The following is a 17,992-nucleotide window of genomic DNA, read 5'->3' on the forward strand; positions in this document are numbered from 1 at the left end:
TTTCCCTTCCTCTCGCTCACCTCAGCTTCCGCCGGAAGCCGCCCTGTCAGTTGTTGTCCTCCGGTGTTTGGGCTGGCTTCGTATAAGTAGGTTAGCGGCGGGTGGCTGGGTGAAAAGTCTTGGTCCGAGGAGCCGGAGCGGGAGAAAGAAAACTCGAGCTTCAACCCGGACAGCAAGATGGACGTTCTGAAATCGGAGATCCTCCGGAAGCGGCAGCTGGTGGAGGACAGGAATCTGTTGGTGGTGAGGAGCCTCGGGGTCGTGGGCGTTGGCGAAGGCGCAGCTGAGTGTTTGCGCGGGGGAGGGCCTGGGGAGAGGGGAACGGTGCTGAGAGGGTCCTTGCTGGGTAGGGCTCAGCCAGAACCCCGCCGCGGCCGCAGAGAGGCCGCCGCTAGACCCACTGTGCCCTCGGCACTCACTCGGGAGCCTTTGGGATGGCAGTGTGGGAATTGCAGGAAACTCCGAGATTTTGGCAGTTCTCCTTCCCCAAGCTGCCCCTCACACCCATTCTCGTCTCGGTATTTTTCGGACCGCCCCGGTTCTTCTGGTCGTTCACTTCTGTCGTTTTACGAAGGCTTTGCTCTTTATGTGTACTTCCTGTTTTGTCGCACAGGATATTAAAAAGATGTGGTCTAGGACCACGACTTAGTAAAATCAATAATTTTACAACTTCAGGGAGGTAGTTAAGTGAAACTGCCCCCACTCCATTAGTGCTCAGCATGGACGAATCTGACAACTTGGTACAGCTTAGTGGTGTTGTCTTGATGGTTGTGAAGCCTTCAGGAGACTCACTTTTCACTCTTAGTGTAAATGTAACAAGAGTGAACGGGTAAATAATAACTTAGTACTGAAAATAGTTTTGATTTCAGGGACCCTCTCAGAGGGTCTTAAGGACCCCAGGGGCTCTTGTGAACTACTACACTGTGAGAACACCTGACTTAAGTATTTGATGCAGTGTAAGTTGGGGTTGTTAGCTTGGCAGGTGGCAGCTTTCATAATCATTGAAACTTTAAAATATTTAACAAAGGGGAGCTAATTAAATAGAGTGTTATTTAGCAAATAGTGCAGGGCAGAGCTTGTTCATATTTGTAACTTGGTGTTTTCATCTCAACTGGGGGCCTTTTACCTTTGATGAGTGGTTTCTGGAGTATTTGAAAAAGCTAATTTAGATGTTGGAATGCACAGTGGGTGTTAGAAAGGGCCAGGTGTTGAAATACAAAATATTTTAGAGGGAAAAGGGAATCAGGAAAAGCTCAGCTCATTCTCAGGGTTTGCAGTGTGGCTATTTGCATAATCAGGTTGTCTTGGAAATAGACCAGCCTTTAAAAATGATTAATTATATAAACACTGATTCTATGTAATTGTTCTTAATTTATCCTCATATATAAACTTTTTCTGGTATGTCTTGAATTTTGTAATTTGATAGTTGATTTAATTACTCATATCTCTGGCCAGGAGGTAAGATTGATTTTCCAATTAGGGCCAGCAAGGGACATACATGGGATGGGGATTAAAATACTGAAAGTCATAGTTCAGGTAATAGTAATCTGCAAGGCAGTATGCAGAAAGCTTCATATTTGATAACTTGTTTAATTTGTACATCAATTCCATAAAGTTACTTGTTGCTCCCATTCACAGATGAGGAAATGGAAACTAATAAGCTAGGTTGATTTACAGATTGACACAGAACTGCACAGCTAGCAAGAGAGAGAGCCTGAATTGGACTCCTCTTCCACTCTAACGCTTACTCTCTTAACCACTGCAGACCGGCTGTTTATCTTCACCTGTGAACATGGAACTGGTGTTCATAGGGTTAATCTAAGAATTAAATTAACATACACAATTTGTGTTTTTCAAAGCACCACAGTATGCTTTCTTATTTGAGCTGTACATAGGGCAGTTAGTATGCTCTTTCCACGATGATGAAGCTGAGGGTTGCATGATTTTCTCCTGGCTCTGTGGTGGATCTCAGTCTCCACCGCGTGGGTGAGTTCTCCTGCATAACATAGGGCAATATGTGTAGTGAAAGTGAAAGTTGCTCAGTGAAGTCAGACTCTTTGCGACCCCATGGACTGTATAGTCCATGGAATTCTCCAGGCCAGAACACTGGAGTGGGTAGCCTTTTCCTTCTCCAGGGGATCTTCCCCACCCAGGGAATCGAACCCAGGGCTTCTGCATTGCAGGTGGATTCTTTACCAGCTGAGCCACAAGGGAAGCCCAAGAATACTGAAGTGGGTAACCTATTCCTTTTCCTGCAGATCTTCTCAACCTAGGAATAGAACTGGGGGTCTCCTGCGTTGCAGGCATTCTTTACCAACTGAGCTATGAGGGAAGCCCAGTCTGGACACCTTTTCTTTTTAATGCCTGGGGAGACAGTCATTTGCTTTGCCGTCATATAATTTTATATGGAATCGTTTGCTTTATAGCCTTTATCTTTCTGTATCATAGTGTCTGTCAGTAACTTTCAAACTTCCCACTGCCCCAGGCACAGTAAGAAATAAATCTATATTTCGATCTGATATGTATGAAAAAAATTTCATGCAACATTTCTTAAGTACATGTGATTCTATCATACATTTCTTTGTTTTAATCTGTTGTCCTGTTTCATTTTTTAAAAAATTTCTGGTTGCGGATCAGTGAATCCTTTTCCTTACCTTTCTCTAGCTGGGAAACGCCCATTTCTGTTGTACTGTTTTTCCAGAAATGCCACCTCCTCTTTGGTCATTTTGAGTGATGTCTCAACTTTAAAAAATTTGTTTTATTGAAGTATAGTTGATTTACAGTGTAATGTTTAATTTCTGCTGTGACTTCTACAGCAAAGTTGTTGAGTTATACATATATATATTCTTTTTCATATTCTTTTCCGTTATGTTTTGTCATGGGATATTGACTATAGTCCTTTGTGCCATACAGTAGGACCTTGTTTATGCATTCTATATGTAGCGTGGTGTTCCAGCTTTTTCTTTTTTAAATTAATTCATTTTAAATTCTAACATGTAGAATGTGCTGGGTCTTCGTTGATGCGAGGGCGTTTCTGCAGTGTTGTCGAGTGGGATCTGCTCTCTAGTTGCAGTGCTCGGGCCTCTCGTTCCGGCGGCTTCTCTCGTTGCAGATCGCAGGCTCTAGGCGTTGCAGATCGCGGGCTCTAGGCCTGCGGGCTTCGGTGTCTTCTCTCGTTGCAGGTCACGGGCTCTAGGCGTGTGGGCTTCGGCAGCTGCAGCTCCTGCGCTCCAGAACTCGGGCTCAGCGGGCCCCGTTGCTCCTCGGTGCGTGGGATCTTCCTAGATCAGGGATCAAGCCCGTGTCTCCCGCATTGACAGGTAGATTCTTCACTACTGAGCCACCAAGGAAGCCCCTCAGCTTTTTCTTGTTAGTCCAGTAGTTGGAGATAGTAAATACTCAGCTTGTGAGCGCCCCTTTGTCAGAACTGGAGGAGCTTCTAAAGCAGCCTCCAGTCACCTGTGCTCAGTCCTCTGCCAGGTGTAACTCCTTGGAGATAAATGCGGCCTCCCTGTTGCTAGAATGCTAGTGCTTTGGAGCCCTGGTGGTGGTGAATCTTCATTTAACACAAAGCCTCATTCACGTGGAAAGCCAGGCCACTACAGGACTCAGTGGGGCTTAATTAGCTGTTTTATTAGTTGCAGTTTGGAAGATGGACTTTGTATAGAATTTTAGCTTTGTTTTTCTCCAGTATTTATTGAACGTTTCCTCTGTGCAAGGTACTACACTGTGCCACAGAGGATTTTTTTTTTTAAATAATGCTTGATCCTTTACTGTAAGGAACCTACTTTCAGTTTTATAAAGAGAAGCTATCAGTCAAGAAATTCCTCACCTTTCTCCTGTGAAAGTGGATGAGGTATTGGCTGTATGTTGGGTCACACCTTCCACTTACACTTGGAGCCCATCTCTCGTCTTTATTAGCATCATCAGAACCTAAATATCACTTGTCTCCTTCCCTCCTGTGTCTTAGTCTCTCTACTGGCTTATCACCAGCAGCACTGAAACATACACATCTCTCCTTTTTTTGTTGTTTTTTAAACACAACTGTTATTAAAAATAAAATCAGAAAAAAAACCCCACACAGCTGTCCTTTTTCTTTACAGCCAAGCTTCTTAAATTCTATTTCACACTTCCTCCTTAACCGGATTTCTGCCCTGGCAGGTACACTGAATCCATCCTAATCAAGGGCCACAGTGAACTCCATGATTTCTTAACCTCAAGAGCGTTTGCACTAGACTGGTCCATCTTCTCCACTCTTCCCTTGGCCTCTTAACCCAGTATCCTGCATTTGCATCTACTTTTCAGGCTACTTATTTCTGATTTCCTTTAGAGGCTTCTCTTTTGTTGTTGTTTTTTTATTGTTTGGTTTTTATTGGTAAAATGTTGGTTTTCCTTAAAGTTCAGGCCTTGGCTACTTCACATTGAAAATTCTCATATATATGCATACATATATGTATGCATACATATGTGTATACACACACACACACACACACATATATATATTTACTTTTCTTGGCTGGGCTGCATGACATGTGGGATCTTGGTTCCCCAGCCAGGGTTGAACTCTAGCTCTTGCATTGAAAGCACAGAGTCTTAACCACTGGACCGCTAGGGAAGTCCCCCCAAATTCTCTTATTTGAATTTCATATTCCCCTCCAGATTTCAGTTACTATCTGTATCAGAGGTTCTTAAGTGGAGCCTTTGGATGAACTTCAGAGTACCCATCAGCTCTTTAAACATTATAAAAAGTTTAGCATGTATGTATATCTATGACCCCACATCCCCTCCTCCTGTTGATGATATTACTAAAGGGATCTTTGACTCAAAAAGGTCAAGAACTAGCCCTTTCTGGGCTGGTGAACATCTCTGTGCCCATTAATCCCTAGCACCAGGCAGCTGTCCCAACTCTGCTGACCCTTCTTCATTTATTCCAGTCCTTGAACTTGCCTTTCTTTACACTTTCTCTTCATTCCCACAGTCTGTTATAAAACTCTCCAACACCTCTCTCTCTGTAGCGGTTGGTAAGGAGCCTTTCACAGGTTTTTTGTTACAGTCAGAAAACAGTGTGGAAGGGAGTTTGTCATGTTGATACCATGTCTTGACATCTCCTGCAAAGATTTTTTTCCTCAGAACTTCACTGTGAAAGCTTTTAAATGTACAGAACACTCAAAATAATTGTACTGTGAACACCCATATGCCTACCATCTAGATTTGCAGTTAAACCTGCGATTAACATTTTAATGTATTTGCTTTATTCTTTGTCCATCTGTCCATCATTGTATATCCATTCGTCAATTCTTCTAGCAGTCCAGAAACTGCTTTTACCTCAGGATGGTAAAACAGGCACAAGATTTTAGAATAGCAGAAGGCAGCTTTTACACACTTTGACAAGAGACACAAGCTAAGTTGTTACTGTTTCACCTAAAACAGATAAACCATAAAAAGTTGGGAAACCGCTTGAAATGACCAAAGATGGCTTATTAGATGAGTGTTTTCCAGCTGCTGACAGGATCCTGAAGACAAGGTACTGATCTTGATGCATTTCAGATTAATTTACAGACATTGTTACACTTTACCCTTAAATATATATAATTGCCAGGATATAATTTGACATGTTTTTCATTGATTAGTGTTCAGTGTTTGTCTATACATATGAAGAAATATACAAATCGTAAGTGTCCCATTCAGTGATTTTTGATAAATGCATACATACCTGTGTGACCCTGTGTGTATCAAGGTACAGAATATTGCCTTCATTCCACCTTGCAGTCAGCCTCTACCATCCTCAAAGCAACTGCTGCTACGATTTCTTTCCACCATCCATTGGCTTTGTCTGCCTTAGAACTTGACGTAGATGAGATCATACTATGGACTATTATATGACCCACTTTGTTTAATCAGAATAATGTGAATTTTATTCATGTTGTTGCATGTGTCATTGTTGATTCCTTTTATTGCTGAGAAGTGTTGTGTTGCACAAATGTACCAGTCTGTTGATCTGTTACTCTGAGGATGGTCACCTGGGCTGTTTCTAGGATTTGTCCGTGGACCCTCTTGTGCAAGTCTTTTATTTTTTAAGTCACTGATTTGTTTTTGGCTGTGCTGGATCTTTGTAACTGCGCTGTTCTCTAGTTGTGGCACGCAGGCTGCTCATTTTGGTGGCTTCTCTTGTGGCAGAGCTCGGGCTCTTGGGTTCACAGGCTTCAGTAGTTGTGGCACACGGGCTTAGTTGGACCGAGGCCTGTGGGACCTTCCTGGACCAGGGATCGAACCTGTGTCCTCTGCATTGGCCGCTGAAACACCAGGGAAGTCCCAGTGCAAGCCTTATGTTTTCATTTCTTGTAGGAAAATGCTGGGGAGTGGAATTGCTAGGTCTTGGTGTTCGTTACATGTTTAGTTTTATAAAAAGCCATCAGACCTTTTCCCAAAGTGGTTGGACTGTGTCACACCTCCACCAGCAAAGTAAGACGGTTCAGATCTCAACATTGTGTCAGCAATTTGTGCTTCAGTCTAACTTCAGCCATTCTAGTGGATGTATTGTAATATCTCATTGTGGTTTTAATATGCATCTCCCTGAGAGTTAATATTAAGTATATCTTGTATGTTTTTATATTTGTTTATCTTTTGTGATGTGGCTTAAAATTACTTGCATATTTTAAAATTGGATTGGTTGGTTTATCCTTAGTAAATTCAAGGAATTTATATGTATCATGGATATCACTCCTTTGTCAGTATGTTTTGTCACTATTCTAGACTGTGGGTTTTCTGATCATCTTCCTAAAAGTTTTTACTTTTGATGAAGTCCAGCTTATCAGTTTTTCATGGTTAATGTTGACTCTATCCTATCTGGGAATATAAGGTAGTGTAACCTGTTGGAAAACAGTTTGACAGTTTCTTAAAAGTAAAACATAGGCCTGCTGAGTGATCGAGCTATTCCACTCCTAAGCATTTACTCAAGAGAGTAAGATATCCTCTTATATATCTTCTAAAAGGTTTATGGTTTTATCTTTTACAAAAACAAACTTTTTTTGGATCAGTTTTTTTGTGTGATGTGAGGCAGGGGTGTGGTTTATTGTATTCGGATATCCATTTGTTCCAGCAGCATTTATTAAAAATGTTTTTCTGTTCCCTTTGGATGGTTTCGGTATCATCAAAAATCAGTAATAGTTGGTGTGGCTCTGTTCTGGGTGCTCTGCTCTCTTGTCCTAATCTGTTTGTTGATCTTTATGCCAGTGCTGCACTGTCTTGATTACTGTTGCAGTTCGGTGAGTTGTAAAGCCAGGCAGTGTAAATGCTAACACTCTGTTTAATTTTATGTTTTTAATTGAAGTATAGTTGCTGTGCAACGTTATATAAGTTACAGGTATACAATACAGTGATCCACAATTTTAAAGATTCTGTTCCACTTGTAGTTATTATAAAATATTGACTCTATTCCCTGTGTTGTACAGTGTGTCCTTGTCGCTTATCTTATATGTAACAGTTTGTACCTCTTACTCCCCTACCCCTATACTGCTTCTCCGCCCTTTCTGCTGGTAACCACCAGTTTGTTGTCTATTGTATCTGTGAGTCTGCTTTTTCTTTTTATATTCACTAGTTTGTTGTACTTTTTAGATTCCACATAAATTTGTCTTTCTCTGTTTGTTTCACTTAGCACATGCCCTCCAAGTCCATCCATGTTGCTGCAGATGGCAAACGTTTGTTCTTTTTTTATGGCTGAGTAGTGTTTCATTGTGTGTATATGTACCCCATCTTCTTTGTCCATGTACCTGTTGGTGGACACTTAGGTTGCTTCCATCTTGTGCTGCTTATTTAAGCAGCTTTATTGGGGTATACTTGACGCACAGTAAACTGCACATATTTAAAGCTCGCAGCTTAGTGAGTTATGCCATGTCTGCACTGGTGATGCTGTCACCACAGTGAGGAGCGTGAACGCGTCTGTCTCACCCCAGAGTTTCCTTGTGCCCTCTCTGATCCTGCTTTCTTCCCCCTCCCTGGGCCCTACCTACCCTTCCACAGGCTACTGTGGGTCTGCCTTCTGTTACTTAGATTTCACTTTCTAGAGGTTTATGCAGAGTTGTTCAATACAAACTCTCTCATCTGCTTTCTTTTCAGTCTAATTTTGAGATTCATTTATGCATTTGTATCAGGATTTCATTATTTTTGTTATTGAACAGTCTTCTACCATTGTATGGGTATACCCCCAATTTGTTTATTCATTAGCCTGTTGATGGACATTTGGGTTGTTTCCATTTTTTGGCTATCATGATAAAGCTGCTCTGAACATTAGTGTACAGGTTTCTGTTTGGACATATACTTTGATTTCTCTTGAATAAATGCCTAGGAGTGGAATGGTTGGATAATACAGTAAGTGTATGTTTAACTTTTTCATTAAGGAGCCTGTGTAAGATTATTTCTTATATACATTTTTGCCTAATTTTATATATGGTGATATGAAAAGAGTGAAAGTGAAAGTCATTCAGTCATGCCCAACTCTTTGCGACCCCATGGATTATACAGTCCATGGAGTTCTCCAGGCCAAAATACTGGAGTGGGTAGCATTTCCCTTCTCCAGGAGATCCTCCCAACCCAGGGATTGAACCCAGGTCTCCTGCTTTGCTGGCGGATTCTTTACCAGCTGAGCCACAAGGGAAGCCCAAGTATACTGGAGTGGGTAGCCTATCCCTTCTCCAGCGAATCTTCCTGACCCAGAAATTGAAGTGGGGTCTCCTGCATTGCAGGTCGATGCTTTACCAACTGAGCTACCAGGGAATCCCGCATATGGTGATACAAATATATATAATTATGAAGTACATAGAATTCACCTGTGCAAGGTAAATTTTGGTATAGTGTTCAACTTTGGATGGCATCATTCAGAAAACATATTACCTAGCTAACAGGATCCCTTGACAGTTGACAGTTCTTACACTTTGAAAAGTATTGTGTCTCTTTAAATTGTGTTTGGGTGCCCAACCGTTGGGTTTGTTACTCCATACTCTTTAAGGCTTATTTGCATTCTTCAGCAGGAAACTGACCCTATCACATGGTTCGTGATCTCTCACGTTCTGCTTTGGGTGTCCAGGCTGTGTATTTGTTAGCTCTCCAGTGTCTTTTTGTAGAACTCTTGATGATGTTTGTGTTTGATGTTCATTTTTGTAAACACTAAAAATCTTAATCTGATTGAAGGAAGGATGATTCTAATTAATGAAATGGTGACAGTCATGTTGCATTTGGTTTTTAGTTTTGACTCTTCTTCATTAGTGTGGCGGAGAAGGCAATGGCAACCCACTCCAGTATTCTTGCCTGGAGAATCCCAGGGACGGCGGAGCCTGGTGGGCTGCCATCTATGGGGTCGCACAGAGTCGGACACGACTGAAGCGACTTAGCAGCAGCAGCAGCAGCAGCAGCATTAGTGTGGGCTGAAGTTTCAGGTGATGTGGTAGAAAGATTTGTTCTCTTTAGGCCTGGGAATCTCAGGTTTATAACCCAGACGGTACAACTTGGACAAAGCCCAAGAATAGCATGTATGAAGCACCATGCAAGAATGAGGCTCTGTCTTTAAAAGAAGAAGTGCTTTTTATGTATACCCTCTTCAACTTGTTTTTAAAATCTGCTGGAGTGAGAGGTCCAATGGAGAGTTCAGTGCCTTAGGAGGGAACACACATTTACCTTCAGTTCACATGCTGTCTTAAAATCGCTGCCAGCCACTTTCAGGCTTGTTGGTAGGGCTGTGTTGTATATTCTGTCGCTGAGTCAGCAAACGTAGAGTTCAAAGATTTTGACTATAGCTAGAAAAGAAACTAACTTCGTAAAAGGAGTTAACAAGTCCTAAAGTTTACTGGGGCTCCATTACAGAGGGCTCTTTAAGTTTGGGCAAGTTCTCTATCCTGCCTGAGTTACCTCTAAAGGGGGGTGTGTTACTAATCTTAGGTTTTAAAATACTACAATGTCAGTTGTGTCAGAACGTATCCCCCATAAGTTCTTTTGGTGTTTTCAGTGTGCCTTAGAAAATGTTTTAAATAGAAATCACCGGCTTGACTTCCTTTCCTTAGAAAATGCTCTTTTGCAACCCACTCCAGTATTCTTGCCTGGAAAAGTCCATGGACAGAGGAGCCTGGTGGGCTGCAGTCCATGGGGTTACATGACTGAGCACGCGTGCATGAGGGTGGAGGGAAATGGGTTGGTAGCAATTAACTGGTAGAACTAAAAAAAAAAAAGAAAATGCTCTTTTGTTTCTAAACAAAAGTGTGCAGGGTGATAGTGAAACATGGTAGGGAACCTTTTGTTTTTGATGACCTTCTTTTGCCCTGAAGCTAAGGGTCACATAATAAGAAGCAAAACACTTACATTTTTCTCAATATAACTTTTTAAGATGAGAAGCAAACTAGTTTTCAAAATAAATTTATTGTTAATAGATGATGCATTCAAATGATTCAAAATTCAAAACATACTGAAGGGTGAACAGTAAAAAGTTTCCTTCTTACCCATGTGCCCCAACTTCCAGTTCACCTCCTCCAAAGCAGCTAACATTGTCAACTTTGGGGTCTTCTGTAGTTATTTCATGCTTTAGAAGCAAATGTGAAGAAGCAAAGGTGTGTCTTTTCTCCTTTTTTAATAAAGATGGCAGCATACTGGATTCATTCTTCTGCATTTGCTTTTTTCATTTATAAAAGTATAGAAACTACTTAATTAAAAAAAAAACCAAAAACCTCCTTTAACAGAATTTGACAAAATCCTGAAATTGAAACAATAAAGGAGGGAACTATAGGAACCAGTGTGGAAGTTACTGGAAAAAAGGAAATAAAACAATTAGGGCAAATAATACATTGCTGCTGCTAAGTCGCTTCAGTCGTGTCCGACTCTGTGCGACCCCATGGACTACAGCCTACCAGGCTCCCCCGTCCCTGGGATTCTCCAGGCAAGAACACTGGAGTGGGTTGCCATTTCCTTCTCCAATGCATGAAAGTGAAAAGTGAAAGTGAAGTTGCTCAGTCATGTCCGACTCGTCACGACCCCATGGACTTCAGCCTACCAGGCTCCTCCGTCCATGGGATTTTCCAGGCAAGAGTACTGGAGTGGGGTGCCATCGCCTTCTCCGAAATAATGCATTAGTACATTCTAATCAATTGGCAAATCAAAGTGAAACAAATGACCAGAAAAACAAGAAATAGAAAATCTGAACAGACCAGTAAGGAAGAAATAAGAAAGGTGTCTGACAGCCGAGAGAAAGCTATTGAAAACAGAACTACAGTTGACTTGAAGGTCCTTAGATTTGCACCTTGCAAGTTAGTGATGACCTCAAGGAATTTTTCAGCGGAGCATTAAGAATGGACTCCCAGTTGTTGGCCAGCTGCACAGAGACCTGGCTGTGAGGAGATGGAGACAGACTTCAGTTTGGTCGCTCAGTCGTGTCCTACTCTTTGCGACCCCATGGACTGCAGCACGCCAGGCCTTCCTGTCCATCACCAACTCCTGAGTTTACTCAGACTTATGTCCATTGAGTCGGTGATGCCATCCAACCATCTCATCCTCTGTCATCCCCTTCTCCTCCCGTCTTCAATCTTTCCCATTGTCAGGGTCTTTTCAAATGAGTCAGTTCTTTGCATCAGGTGGCCAAAGTATTGGAGTTTCAGCTTCAGCATCAGTCCTTCCAATGAATATTCAGGACTGATTTCCTTTGGAGACAGACTAGGAGAACATTTTGTTGTAGTTCTGCTGTAAATGGTACTTAGCATGATACCCAGCACAGGTAATGAATGTTTCCTTTAACGTTGCAGAGTCTTGAGCATATGTAAGTGATGATCATTTGCACCAGTAGAGAAATAAAAGGGGGAGAGGCAGGAGAGAAAATAGATAATTAACTATGAGGAAGGCAGGAGGATTTGAGATCTGGAAGACAGCTAGAAGGGGTTGGCCTTAGGACAAGGGTTTCCTCTTCCATTCTCAAATGAAGAAGGGGTTGGTGCTGGGAGGAATTCAGAGTTCTTGTTTGCTGGTTTCCCTTTTCTTTGTAGAGTGGCTTCATCATATGCTGAAAATAACAGGAGAAATAAAGGGCTTAGAGGTTTGAGAGAATGGAGAGTGAATCATGATCAGTGTAGACAATAGGGGAGAAAACTGGGTTAAATACCCGAGGATCAGTGGGCAACATTGGGACCCGAGTGGCTTGCCAGCATTTAAGAGCTGGTGCAGGCCTGGAGAATGCCAGCAAGTGGACTGTTCTCGGACAGGACACTCTTGGTCTCAGGACACTTGTTGGTCTCTCTCACATTCTTAATTACAAGTCCAGAGAGCTTTTGTTTATGTAGAATGTATTTGTTGATCTGTATTAGATTTTAACTAAGGTATTAAAAATGTATATGTATATTCCATGTAGAAGTATAGTAAAAAAAAAAAACCCATTGTGTTAGCATAAATAACACATTTTTATAAAAACTGTTTTCTAAAAAATAGAAATTTAGTGAGAAGAATACCATGTTTTACATTTTGCCAATCTTCCCAACTATATTAGTAGACAATTGGATTCTCCTGTTTCTTTTTTCAGCCTGTTGCAATATGTTGTTTTTGTTCAAGTAGCTGAATAAAATTCATCTTGAGAAGGAGAGGTAGTTAGAAAAGGGAGTATTTTAATAACCATTTCAGTAATTGTGGATATTTTTCTTTGATGTTATACCAGAACTGGACAAGTGGTGAGTTTCTTAAAAATTCCGTTCCGTCGCTCAGTCATGTCCGACTGTTTGCCACCCCATGGACTGCAGCACTCCAGGCCTCCCTGTCCATCACCACCTCCCGGAGTTTGCCCAAACTCATCTCCATTGAGTCGGTGATGCCATCCAACTATCTCATCCTCTGTGGTCCCCTTCTCTTGCCTTCAGTCTTTCCCAGCATCAGGGTCTTTTCCAGTGAGTCAGCTCTTCGCATCAGGTGGCCAAAGTATTGGAGTTTCAGCTTCAACATCAGTCCTTCCAATGAACACCCAGGACTGATCTCCTTTGGGATTGACGGGTTTGATCTCCTTGCAGTCCAAGGGACTCTCAAGAGTCTTCTCCAGCACCATAGTTCAAAAGCATCAATTCTTCGGCCCTCAGCTTTCTTTATGATCCAACTCTCACCTCCACACATGACTACTGGAAAAACCATAGCCTTGACTAGACAGACCTTTGTTGGCAAAGTAATGTCTCTGCTTTTTAATACGCTGTCTAGGTTGGTCATAACTTTTCTTCTGAGGCGCAAGTGTCTTTTAATTTCATGGCTGGAGTCACCATCTGCAGTGATTTTGGAGCCCAAGAAAATAAAATCAGCCACTGTTTTCACTGTTTCCCCATCTATTTGCCATGAAGTGATGGGGCTGGATGCCATGATCTTAGTTTTCTGAATGTTGAGCTTTAAGCCAACTTTTTCACTCTCCTCTTTCATCCAGAGGCTCTTTAGTTCTTCTTTACTTTCTGCCATAAAGGTGGTGTCATCTGCATATCTGAGTTTGTTGATATTTCTCCTGGCAATCTTGATTCTAGCTTGTGCTTCCTCCAACCCAGCGTTTCTCATGATGTACTCTGTATATAAGTTAAAGAAGCAGGGTGACAATATACAGGCTTGACGTACTCCTTTTCCTATTTGGAACCATCTGTTGATTAGCTGAGAGTTAAAGTTCTGACCTATATCAATGGACCTTTTGGATATTAAAGTCTGTAGATCTGGTCTGTTCTAGCCCTATTATATTCTGATCTATTCTGCTCCTAGATCTTTTGCCTGTGCATGGTTTTGTAACATCTTGCCTTTGTGACATCATGAGTTTCTCAGCTATGCTGAATTATGCAGATCTTCTAAATGTTGATTTTTCCATTAGACAGTATTTTAACAGTCACATTTATTAATATCACCACTGATTTCATCAGAGGAGCCTTTATGTATCAGGAAGCCAGCAAGTTCACGGTGAAGGATACCACTTTTCTACCATTCTCATTTTCCCTTGACAGGTGGAATTTTATCATAGTCAACAAATACTGTCATTGTTTTCCTTTAGGTGACAAGGTTGCTTTGTTCAGTTTTGAGAAAATGTTTGCCAAAAATGCAAGTCTGAATAATCAACCAGGTGCACAAGTGTTTTTCTTTGAGAGGCTCGCCTACTTAATTATGCAGTGGAAGTGCTTCATATGTTTCATTTCCTTTCATTTCATCATACCAAATATTGAAGGGCCATGTACTTAAGGGTTAAGGTTTAGTAAAATTGTACTTTATCAAGACATTGTTCAGAGAAACTGGCCTTTTTATTTTCTGGCAAGAGTGTGGTGGTGAGGAATACAAGTGACTACTGATACATCAACAATATTTATGCCAAGGTTCTAGTAGTTTTCTTCACCATTGCTTTTGTACCATCAGTGCAAATCTGAGCATAGTGAAAAGGCGGTGGGGTGGGGCACATAATGTCTTAGTATTGGGTTGGCCAAAAACTTTTGTTCAGTTAATGAATATGTTTTCTAATAACGTTCTTGGTGAAAATGAAAACTGTCTTTTATTTTTATGTAAAATCGGATGAACTTCCATAACACTGCTCTACTTCATTAGCAGTAACCATAATAATACCTGAATAATAGCTCCACACAGGTATTTAGTGCCTCATAGTTCCACAGCTCACTCAGGCAGTGATCGTCAATGATGCTATACCCTGTCAAGGAAGTTTAATGGTGAACAGTGGAAAGATCAGGTTGCCACACCTGAACCCACGCTCAAGCCTGGCACCAGTGAAACATCAAGGAAGTACACAGCAAACCACTGTGTATTATGTGTAAAAATTCAACGCAGTGTTATGAAAGTGAATTTGACCTGTGCAGTCTCTGGAAGGGTCTTAGGGACCCCCAGAAGTCTACATTTTGGTAATGGATGTTCTAGGTTTAAGGTTTTGTGAGATATGTTCACTGGAATTGAAACATGGTAGTAAAAGATACCATAGTTAAAGGTTGGACCATGGTCTGTGGCCTGGGGAGTCCTGTTACTTTCTTCCTATATACCAGCTCTTTCTGAGAGGTTACCAGTCCATGTTGTCAATTCATTTATTTGAAATGCGACCAGTACGTTCTATAATACATAGTCAAAAGGAATAATTTGCGATGCTGAAATGCATTTTCGGCATGAAAAGCTGTAACGTGGTATACTAGATCAGCACAAAGGATTTAAGGACCAGAGGTCTTAGTCCTATCTCTGTTATTCATGAGGCTTACTGAGTTCTGGGAACGTTACCTGACCTTTCTAATTCTCAGGTTTCACACCTCTCCAGTGGGATTAATTTTATTTGTATCCACCTTTTCCAGAGTAGTTTTGATGTTCAGATGATGCCATCAGTTTCTTACCCTGGGTAACGTCTTCCTCTTTATATATGTAAAGTTGTGCTTGGGGTGCATCAGATAAGTCTGTAAATATTTATAGAGTTAATGAATGAACTTAGAAAAACCTATTAATTATAAGCTGTTAGTTTTTAATATATACACAAATAGAGTTGTATAATGAACTCCTGTCTACCTTTCCCCTAACACATGTAACTCTAGAAAATAAGAACATATCTTTATAGAACTAAGATCACACTCAACAAAGTTAAAATTGGGTCCTTAATACCATGAAATACTCTTCTCACATTCAAATATCCCCAGGTGAATTAAAATACAAACATATATATGTTTTTACAGTTGGTTTGTTCAAATCAAGTCCACACAAAATCCACTCATTGCATTTATTATGACTCGGTTTCTTTTAGTGAAAACATTTTCTTTTCCCTCAGGTCCCCCACTTTTTAAATTCATCAACTTGTTCGAGAAACTGGGGCTAGTTTTATGAAATGTGTTAGTGTTTGATTGCTTTCCTGTGGTGTTTGAGCTTTTTCCTGTCTCCTTAACATTTCTAAGAAGTTGTATGATCAGAGACTGATTTAGATTTTTGGGGAGGACATATTTAAGTGGTTTGCTGTGTACTTCCAAGATGTTTTACTGGTGCCAGGCTTGAGCAGTGGGTTCACTTGTGGCAACCTGATCTTACCATTGTTCCTCATCAAACTTCCTTGTCAGGTTATAGCATCACTGATGATAACTGCCTGAGTGAGCTTTGGAACTATGAAGTGCTAAATATATGTGTGGAGATATTATTGAGGTATTGCTATGGTTACTCCTTATGAAGTAGGGCGGTATCTTTATTTGAACTAAGTCATCAGTGAAATAGTATCTAAGAGGCAGAACTGCAGATAGTAACAAGCCTGCAAATGAGGAACTGTATTTTTTACATTATAACTGACATAAAATATGACTTTCAGGTGTTCAGCATAGTGATTTGATAGTTTTATACATTATGAAATTATCCAAGGGACTGCATTTTTAACAGGATAATTTTATGTATAGCATGGAAAGAGCTAACCTTTTTTCCCCTGCCACAGTAGGTTGAGTTTGTCTCTTTAACATCATGTCATATTAAAATACCTTTGAACCATCTTTTCACCAGAGAAGCTCTCCAAAACCATCCTATGTCCAGATTATTTTTAAAAATTGGTTAATACAAATACAGTTAACTGATCATTATAATAAGATTCCAGATGACAAAAAAGAATGTGGATACACCCTTGGAGCTCTCTTGGTAATGAGATTTAAAATGTCAGCTGAAGCTACCATAATTTTTGTTTGATTGGGTCTGTTAGGAGAAAAGAATTAAAGGATCACATTTTATGTGGTTCATAATGAATCCATTTGTAGAAATTGAATTAAAACACCAGGAAATTAAATCCAAACAATGTTGACATTTGATAAATGAGGTTGATTTCTTCTCTGTGCTGTTGGATAATGTCTGTTAAAATGATGCTGCAAGAGAAATGTCTTCATGTTTAGACCAGGGTGGAGGACAGGTGGTGTGTTCAGGAAATCACTATAATCTCTGTGGGACCTAAAAATCTTTATATTCTTGAATAACTTTCAAGGTTGTTGATCAAGAGACATGAAATTTGAACTTCTTTCTTCAGCAGGAAGAAACTTACTTGTATCTTCAATAGGAAAGTTAAAACTTCTGTTATTATTAACTTACTTCTTTCTTCAATAGGAAAATAAAAAATATTTCAAGCGTAGTGAACTTGCAAAAAAAGAAGAGGAAGCATATTTTGAAAGATGTGGCTACAAGGTATGAATGCCTGCTTTTATGTGAAATTATACATTTCTGAGTTTAAATTTATACAGCTATTGTTAAAGTAACAAAACAATTGATCTTTGTTCAATTTATCAATGTTATACATTAGCCTATAAATGAGAAGCCATCTGGAGAGGTATGATTTTGTTTTTCTTTTTTTTCTTTTAATCTTGAATTCAGGAAAATACATGCATGACTTTTGGCTTGGAATGGTTTGGCTTTTTGTGGACAGCATGAAGTGGCTTGAGATCAAAGCTTGAATTTTTTTCCTTTTAATAAAGTCCTGGATCTGATACTACCTCATTTTCCTCACTACCACCACTCCTTCCCCTACCTCTCCCAATAAAAGTCCATTTGTAAAGGATTCAAAACATTTTATTCATTCAGCAGCAGTGGTATCAGCAGTGGTATTTCCCCTGCTTTCTCTTGAATATTTTAAGCCACTGTTTTATGTTTGCAATGTGAATAATCCCTTTTGGCCCTCAGTACCTCTGCCTGAGATATAGCCATTTTATATGATAAGGTATCACATTTCAAACACTGCTCAGCCTACTGGATAGAAAATGTTGAAGTATTAGAAATAAATGAGTTGTCTAGAAAACTTTGAATACTTTAGAAACATGACTAAAATTATCTTTGAGATTACCTAGTTAATAATGTATTGGGGTTTTTATTGGGAGGGGTTAAAGGTTACGAGGTGAAGTTGTGTTTAATTTATTTTAAAAGACGACTGTATCTAGTCTAATTTTTTAAACAAAGTTCAGAGGTTCTATTGACAAATCATAAATTTGAAATCAACTCTTTGCTTGTGAAACATCGATTATACAATAATACTCTT

The 17,992-nt window shown here is 40.3% G+C and overlaps 1 protein-coding gene across 11 annotated transcripts in view; it reads left to right on the forward strand.

Annotated features, from left to right (window-relative positions):
* Positions 1-30: 30 nt before the first annotated feature.
* Positions 31-17,992, forward strand: part of PRPF18 (pre-mRNA processing factor 18) — a 53,153-nt gene continuing 35,191 nt past the window's right edge. For 4 of the 11 annotated variants that reach the window (XM_081553548.1, XM_081553550.1, XM_081553554.1 and 1 more), the window contains exons 1-2: positions 31-243; positions 17,071-17,148. In XM_081553548.1, the coding sequence (XP_081409674.1) occupies positions 178-243; positions 17,071-17,148 (144 nt within the window). In that variant the 5' untranslated portion in view covers positions 31-177. Of the gene's footprint in view, positions 3,321-5,430; positions 5,525-17,070; positions 17,169-17,263; positions 17,291-17,992 lie in introns of all 11 variants that reach the window. The other 7 variants (XM_081553546.1, XM_081553553.1, XM_081553555.1 and 4 more) reach the window with 6 other exon arrangements.

The sequence above is a fragment of the Giraffa tippelskirchi genome, chromosome 13 (assembly GCF_054371585.1).
Source record: "Giraffa tippelskirchi isolate mGirTip1 chromosome 13, T2T-mGirTip1v1.2.pri, whole genome shotgun sequence".
In the NCBI taxonomy this organism is placed as follows: domain Eukaryota; kingdom Metazoa; phylum Chordata; class Mammalia; order Artiodactyla; family Giraffidae; genus Giraffa; species Giraffa tippelskirchi.